At 38.6% G+C, this 8,844-nt stretch overlaps 1 protein-coding gene across 1 annotated transcript; it reads right to left on the reverse strand.

Moving 5' to 3' along the window:
* Window positions 1–1,604: 1,604 nt before the first annotated feature.
* LOC145652893 (high affinity immunoglobulin gamma Fc receptor I-like) lies at window positions 1,605–7,391 on the reverse strand. The gene is made up of 6 exons (XM_081704719.1): window positions 7,062–7,391; window positions 6,339–6,614; window positions 5,528–5,824; window positions 3,807–4,082; window positions 2,597–2,713; window positions 1,605–1,909 (listed from the first exon to the last, which is right to left on the reverse strand). Exons 1-6 carry the CDS (start codon window positions 7,120–7,122, stop codon window positions 1,866–1,868), a joined length of 1,071 nt encoding a protein of 356 aa, XP_081560845.1. The 5' UTR covers window positions 7,123–7,391; the 3' UTR covers window positions 1,605–1,865.
* Window positions 7,392–8,844: the final 1,453 nt, after the last annotated feature.

Raw genomic sequence — 8,844 nt, forward strand, 5'->3', positions numbered from 1 at the left:
ATGTTTCTCCAGGACCATGGATCTAACATAAAGCAAGTGCAACAGACAACACACTACATGAGTGCAAACAATACAATACAGTGAAATAATGTCATACAATAAGCACAGGACAGGAACAATACGCAATGAACAGACAGTGCCTTTATTTTGACCAGTACACAGTACTGGGAATATGTAAAGTGGGTTGTGCATAGGAGTCAGTGACATGCTGTACTGAACATAGCAGTCACTGGTAGCAGCCAGAACAGTTCAGAGTACAATACTGATTTAGTACATTACTCTGTGCAAGACTGCAAAAGAAGTGCATATATGTGTGTGAAGTTTGACTTCAGCATCTTCTCCGATACAAAACCTGTGTGTGCGACTGTGTATAAGCGCATGTGTGTGCGCGACTGCGTATAAGCGTGTGTGTGTGTATAGAAGTGTCCATTTGCTTGGAATTGGAACTGGAATTAACCAGAGTTCAGGATTCTGATGGCTTCTGGGAAGGAGCTATTGCACAGTGTAGAGGTGAGGGACCGGATGCTGCATAACCTTTTTCCAGATGGTAAAAGGGTGAACCGTTTGTGTGAGGGGTCTTCCACAATGCTGGTGGCTTTTCGAATGCAATGTGTTGTGTAGGTGACCGTGATGGAGGACAGAGAGACCCCAATGATCTTCTCAGCTGTTCTCACTATTCTCTGAAGGGTCTTGCGGTCAAAGACGGTGCAGTTCCCATACCAGGTAGTGATGCAGTGATACAGAAAGAGGAGGAGGTCCACGTCCCAGTCTTTCTCGTGCGGCAAACAAAACGTTCTCAGCTTGGACTTTAAGGTTTGGTGAAATCTTTCTAAAGCACCCTGGGATTCAGGAAGGTAGGTGCTAGATACGCTAGATAAGGAGATGTTTATTTTGTAGAGGGGTGATGTCAGGAGATGACAACATAATAAAAATAACATATTGGGGCAGTGGGAGCTCAGTGGTTAATGTGCTTGAGTTGTAGTTAGAAAGCTGCTGGTTCAAGCCCCACCACTGCCAGGTTCCCAGTGTTGGGCTCTTGAAGATGGCCTGTAATCCTCAGTTGCTCAAGTTGTACTCAGTCATAGTTGTAAGTTGCTTTGGATAAAAGTGTCAGCTAAATGCCATAAATGTAAAGACTGAAAGAGGTGTGTTGGAACCTCCCGTTCTGGAGATGTTCCCTCTACCCAGCTGTCTAGTCATCACAGTTTGGTCCTTGTTCAAGTCTCTCAGATCCTTACACTTGCTAATTTTTCCTGCTTCCAACACATGGAAATAAAGCCCTGCCTGTTCACTGGATGTCTAATATACCCACCCCAGTTCCTCCTGAATTTCCTTACTGGGATGATGTATCTGATCATCAGTGCCACTCCATCTTACAGCAGGGGTAGACTTCACTACCCAGTGAACTATACCAGTTTCACATTAAAGCTGAGGAGAGTCAGTGTGAAGTAATGTGTAAAACATTAATCTGTTGTCTAGTTGTTGATTACTTAAAATCTAAAGTCTGTTATGAAATACACTGAGATAGTGTTTCTTTGGCTGCTGAATATCTCATCTGACATCAGTGTAATGATAATGAACACAATTTATTTGGTTGTTATTTATTTAACTAGAACATAAAAAAGTAAACTAGTCCAACAAAGTAAAAGATCATTAAAATAAATGAGAATATTCTAACATTGGAATAAATGACACACAATAGTAACATGTGCTTAAAAGTGTAAACATTGCTGCACGATGCTTCATATAAACTGGTTATCAGCTGGCAGTAAGTTAGCAGAGTTCAAACATTCAATCTCACATGTGAAATGACTTCAAGCGAACAGAACAATGTCCTTCCATCTTCAGTATTTTCCTTTAGACTCTCACTCCTCTGAGACTGCATTCTGGCTTCTGGTTTCAGTCAGAGCTGTAGAAAAACATTAAACACAGAAAGCAAAGTGTAAGTGTTAGAAAACTCCCCCTGGTGTTATTGGATTATCATTTAATAAATGTTTATTGCAGTCTTGGTCTTGTAGTTCAGAGAAGGAAAAAAAGCGTGTCTCGTCTCCAACGCAAGCAACATGTCGACATTGTCAATGATTGTGGGGAGAAAATCAGTATTTTATTAAACCAGCATATAAAATAGTTTTAAATGTCTGTTTACAAAAGTATAAACTATATAAAACCTTTAAGTTGTTGGTGGTTGTGGTTCCCATGGTAACCTGTACTGTTTTGTTTTCATTCATCTCTCTGCTCTGTCGTGACTGTGTGTTGTTTGGCTCTAGTTAGTGTGTGTATTTACACTCATGTTTCTTTTAGTATTTGCTGTCTTGCCTAAAGTAACATTTTCTGGTTCCAGTCACTGTTCTATTCTCTCTTGTTTTTAACTACTGGTTTCATGACCATGTGCTGCTTTTATAAACCATGATTTTTATGGATTACAAATAACAGACACTTTACTGTCATGTGTCCTGCTTGTCTTAGCAGTATTAAGAGTCATGACAATGGAGAAACTCATAAACAAACAGAAAAGAAAGACAAACCCTATGACAAACAAATGTAAGTTTGGTTCTTCCAGTGTGTGTAATGTGTGTCTAAGAGGAGGAGTTCTTACTGTGAGCTCTGTAGCATTTGACCCCCAGCACGATGGACACTAGCAGATATGGAGAGACTGCCAGTAGACTACTGAGCAGACTGAGGATGGAGAGTGGAGCTTCTGAATGGGACAGAGCTGATAACACACACACACACACACACACACACACACACACACACACACACACACACACACACACACACACACACACACACACACACACACACAATTAATCACAGCTGAAGAGCTACAGTGCTTCTGTGACTCTGGGGAGCATTGAGGGTGAGGGATGGGATACCGACGTGAGCCGTGTGAACAAAGACGTTTATTTTAAACAGATGAAAAACACGAACAGCTACAAATGAGAAGCCACATGACGAAACATGGAAGTGATCATAATGGAATGGAATGATAAAAAATAAAATTAAACAAAATAAAAATACAAACCAAAGAAAACTGACTCACTGCAAACAAGCTGTATAACTTAATTCATTCATTTATTCATGTAACCACACAACCACTTTACAAAAATTGTAATATCAACACTACACAGAACCTGTTGCATTGTTTATTTTAACTGGGTAATAATAAAAGGCTGTGTGTGAGTGAGAGGAGTTATTTATGTGCTGCTGGATATTTGCTCTGCTACAGTTAAAACTAAACTGAGCAGCAAATCCAAAGAGTTTGTAGGAGCAGGTTTTCTACAAAAGGGAATCACACAACAACAATGGACGCTTAGCACTTTCTTGTCTAAATAATAATGATTCATATAGTAAAATATCTAGTCAGGCATAATTATATCAACTCCGCTCTCACAGATTACCAACACCATGTTTTCTATTAATATAGTCTGTCAACTGATACTCACCAGTAAACAGACCTAAATCTACCACACAAGTCACTGCTGTCTGGTCCTGTACATGTTTTAATGTTGAATAAATCCATTAATTCAGGAGCACATAAATCATGTCATGTAGCAGATTTGACAGCTTCCTGTTATTCAGGAAATCAGACATTTTATGATCTGGTTTGTCCTGTTTCTACTAAAATGTTATTGACTGCTTCCATCTAGTGGCCAATATATGCACATGTCCAAGACTCCCCAGTACATGTAGTGACATTCTAATGACGTTCTAATGACAATCTACTGATATTTCATATTTTTGCTGAAAATATCACTGATAAATTTTATTTCTATGGTGGTTATAGACCGTAAACTGGTCCTCACCAGTAACGTTTACCCAGAGTGCATCACTGTAGTTTGTGTAGTAGACTGGGTTTCCTCTGCCAGCTCTGCACCAGTACTGGCCTCCATCAGAGGACGCCACTGAGCTGATGTTGTAGGAGTTTGTTGCAGTGCTGGTCTCATTCTCAGGGTTCTGTGTGTGTCTGGACCAGTAAAAACTCCATCCAGCAGACTGGTCCAGCTTACAGTGCAGAGTCACTGGGTTTCCCACCAGTGCAGCTCCTGTAAGGCTTGATGTGAGTTCAGGTGTGGGTTTAACTGTTGATGGAGATGAAACACACAGTTCAGGACATGTAATGGCGGAGTGCATAGAGATATCTATGAAATGACTAACATTCTCAGATTAAAAATAAATGAAGTACTTTAGTAGTTTAAATATTTTAAAATAAAAACAAGAGAATCTCAGTAACATGGTGTAGCAGTAGTGAAGCAGTAGATTAATCAACAGACTTTTAATTAACTGTTTATATCAGATTTGTTTATATTCTGATTAATTCAGTTGTTTTCACTTAATTTAAATTGTCCAAGTTCATATCTGTAGATGTTAATGTCATGATTAGTCCCTCCCAGGTTCTATCTTGCGTGGTCTTGTGTGTTTTGGTTCCATACCTTTAGTTTAATTTTCCTCCTACCCTCATTTGATTGCTTGCACGTGTCCCTTGTTTTTACCTTTTGGTTCTTGTATTTAAACCCTGTCTTGATCCTGGTGTTTTTGCTGTTCATTATTAGGCTTGAATGTGTTTGGTTGTTTTAATGTTTTTGCAAAGCCCGTAAGTTTTCACTCCTTGCCTTTGTGTTATCTTAGCCTCCTTGTTCCCTAGTCTTTGTTACCCCTCTGGACTTTGAGATGGGGTTGGGTCATGATTACACTCCAACTCATTCACATGTAAGTGTGATGGTCTCTCTACTGAATATTTTTGTACAATTATACTGCACATTCAGAACCAGCTCAGGCTCCATTGTAGAAGTAATTAAATTCTGCTTTTATGTTCACCTCTCAATATGATCATGTGTTGGAAGCTTATAAACCTGTTAAAAAAAACTGAACACTGGCTGCTGGTTACTGAGAAGTACACGTCTCTCTGCTCCAGACTATGTGAGGTCACTGTGTACTCTCTTCTTCAACACAGAAGGGGGCGCTATTAGTGAGATCAGGTCTTGTAGTGCAGGTGGGAAACAAACGCCTTTAAAGTAGGGGTGTCAAAATAAAAGTCCTGTAGGACCACAGTACAGCCCTGTTCAGTGTTTCACCTGCTCTAACAGAGCTCACTCATTGTTATAAATTTGTGCATCACTTTTAAGATCCATTATAAGTTTGTAATGACATCGGAACACTAAGGTAACAAGAAAAGAAGCACGTTTGCATTTCAGTTCCAGTATCATGTAGTGTAACTGTAATTACAGTACAGGTCTAATACCATGTAGTGTAACTGTAATTACAGTACAACCCCAATACCATGTAATGTAACAGTAATTACGGTACAACTGTAATACCATGCAGTCAAACTGTAATTACAGTACAGCTCTAATACAATGTAGTGTAACTGTAATTACTGTACATCTATAATTTCCTTTTTGCCTAGTAAACACAATACATGGAGCATGTATTATGATGCTGAATACAAATAGTGTAAATTATTTAACAAACAATAATTTAAGTTAATAAAATAGACATTACATTTATGAAATGACAGTAATCTTACCATGTACAGTGAGGGTAACAGTGTTACTGTACTGTGATGCTGTTGGTCTGTAATATTGTGCTCCTCTACACCGGTACTGATCCCCATTAACTACAGCATCTCCACTGATGGTGAGAGTGTCTCTCTTTACAGTATAAAACACAGACTGAAACACTGTACTCCACTGACTCTGTGCTTTTTTCTTACACCACTGATATGCCCACCAAACATAACCCTGAACCTCACACTTCAGAGTGACTGACTCTCCAGTGAACACAGGACTCTGAGACTCCACAGTCATTGTAGTTGTGGGTAAATCTGTAGAAAGAGTTGGAGAACACTGCATGTTAAAGCTGACTGACCCCAATGTCTTCCTGGAGTCACTCTGTATTTACATATATTATAACAAACAGGTTAGACCCACGATGCTGCGTTCTAATTTGTTAATCACTGTGTTTTGTGGAGATTATCTGGAGATTATGTGGGATCTGATTGTGATTGGAGTGTAAAATGTGAACTCATGAGTGTGAGTCACTTAATTATTCCATCCAGTACCACCTTGGACACTTTGTCCAGTAATGGGAAACTTGTAATTGGGACTGTGATGCTCTTTTATGTCACTTAAACAGTTTTGTAACAGCAGTGTAAAAGCACAGTTATAGTTTCAGATTTGTCCTCAGCAAGTGACTGAATGCATGTGGACTCAGTGTATATTATGCTACTGACTACAAAGAGTTTATTTGAACAAAAGGTTTACATTTAGTTCAAGTTTAATTTTCATTAAATCACAGTGATCTTATCATGCGCTATGAGAGAAATAGTCCAAACTCACCTGACACAGTTAATGTAACAGCATTACTGATCTCTGAGCTCTGAGAGTCTCTTCCCCTGTACCCGCTGCAGGTGTATGTACCACTGTCATACTGTGTAACAGAGCTGATCATGTATGGATTGTATGTGGTGTGTGGGTAGGAATTGTTGCCATCCTTATACCAGCTGTATGTCCACCCAGTGTCTCCTTCTAGCCGTATGTCACATCTGAGAGTCACAGTCTCTCCTCTGAACACGTGATTATCAGGACTTACACTCACAACAGCTTTAGGATGACCTGCAGAAACATTAAACATTTGAATTCTTCATGCAGTTACTTTAAAAACAAATAAATTGCACAGATCTAAATCTAAATCTATCACATATGTCACTGTTGTCTGGTCCGGAACATGTTTTTAATACTAAATAAATCCAATAATTATAAAATACATATTATAAAATGGTAAAGGTGTAAATGAATAAATTTTAAATAGCAAATTTTCCAAAAATATCTAACGACATCATTCCATGTTTCATGAAAAAGCTGACTAGAGTTAATAATGGCAGTTTGGGTTTTATCCAAGGACATTACAGTCAATGTCAGAAGAAAGAACAATAACACACTCCACTTTAGTTATTTACCTTCACAGCTGTTTTTAAAATCATATTACACAGAGTGGATTAACATTAATATATAAATCAAACTTGTACATAAAATATAGAAAAAGTAAACAATATAAATCACCTTGAGCAAGTCCAGCTTGAACAAATGAAGTCAGCACTATGAACATAAAAACAGGGAACATATGAATATGAATAATGAAATAATTAATTTATTAAAAAACACACATCAGAGCAAAACATTTCAGACACAATTAAAATAAAAGTATTTATAATTGTTCATTTAAATAAAACCATCTTAACATTCTGGTTAACACTTTATATAATTGTTCATCTAACCTACGCTTCAAAGGGAGTGGGGAAACTGACTGATGTTTTCACAAACTTCCAATAAAAGGTGAAAGAAATGAATCTTTCATGATAAAACATGTTTAGAGAATGTTAGAGTGCTGAAGGTTTTGAACACAAGGGGGCGTCAGTGATTTATGTTTCTGTGGACAGTGGTGTGTGCTGTGGGATGAGCAGATTCACTATTGCTGGCATCACATGGAATCACATGGAAATGAAATCCAGGCTGGAAACAGAAACAGAAAGCAGGTGAATGCAGCGACGCTCGGGATCGTGACACTGATTTGCTAATCTGCTGAATTTGTGAATCTGTTTCTGAGATTCATGTATGGGCTTAAATTATTAAATAGTCATGCAATATTAATGGGAGAAAATAAAAGGTTTTGTGAGCTGTTCCAGGACTGTAGAACTGTTTTGCATCTCCCCATTTCTGCTGATAACATGAAGCACTGAAAAAGAATCCAGTGGAGTTGTGTGTGTGCCGTCTCTCTGCTAATATGACATATTCGTGTGGTAGTGGATCCTTTGTTAGGGGGTAGGTGTTGGTGTTCCTGGTTGAGTGAGTGTGAGGAGTAGGTCCTTTGTTAGGGGTGGTAGGTGTTGGTGTTCCTGGTTGAGTGAGTGTGAGGAGTGGGTCCTTTGTTGGGAGGTTTTGTCTGTGAATTGAGCTTGTGTTCAGCAGCGAGACTGAGGTTGGTGCTACAGATGAGTTACTGGGTCAGTGTTCAGCTGTGTGTGTTGTGGTTCATGTCACAGGGTTTCCTTTCATATCTATAAAATGAAGAGTCTCTCTTGTGTCATACAGCCAGACTATGTTGGTCAAGATCATTCTTCCCTCTCTTAATATAAGTGTGTCCGTTTATATTACAAAAATGTTTTGGTCATTTCCTGCTGATCATCACCTTCCTTTATTGTTTACTCACATTACATTTGTTGAAGTTACAGTATTTTTACACATTTAGTCTGTTAAAATCTTAATATACACAGTAGGTTACATTGTTCCATCACACTGTTGTAGTTATTAATTTACACAAACAAACAAAACAGTCCAAGCAGTGGATGTTATCTGCTGATTTTCTACAGGGTTTGTTTGTAGTCTGTACTGAACTGTTTCAACACCACACAGCATGTAGGTTTTCCCACTCATATCTGTGGTCATTCTTTGGGTTTGTTGTAGTCTACGGACTTCTCAATTCCTAAATTATGTTGGTATGATCCAAATCCCAAATATACAGACTGTCAAGTTTCTATAGTGATAGTGATGTCATGGCTGTCAACCCTGTGCAGGTAGTTATGAATCTTGGGGTTCTTCTTCACCCCACACTTTCACTTGAACCTCATGTTAGATCCCTCACTAAATCTTTTTATTTCTCCTCTAAAACTCTACTCCATGGTTTCAGTAGCTCTAGTGTTGATCATTGTAATCCTCTTTTCATTGGTCTTACTGTTAAACTCTGACAAACACATCTGCTAGAGTCGTGAGCGTCCATATGACCTCTGTGTTTCATCAGCTACACTGATGTGTAGAAGTACACTGGTAACTGGTCTGTTCCCATTTT

Source organism: Electrophorus electricus, chromosome 21 (genome assembly GCF_041902795.1).
Source record: "Electrophorus electricus isolate QZ-2024a chromosome 21, ASM4190279v1, whole genome shotgun sequence".
Classification (NCBI taxonomy): Eukaryota; Metazoa; Chordata; class Actinopteri; order Gymnotiformes; family Gymnotidae; genus Electrophorus; species Electrophorus electricus.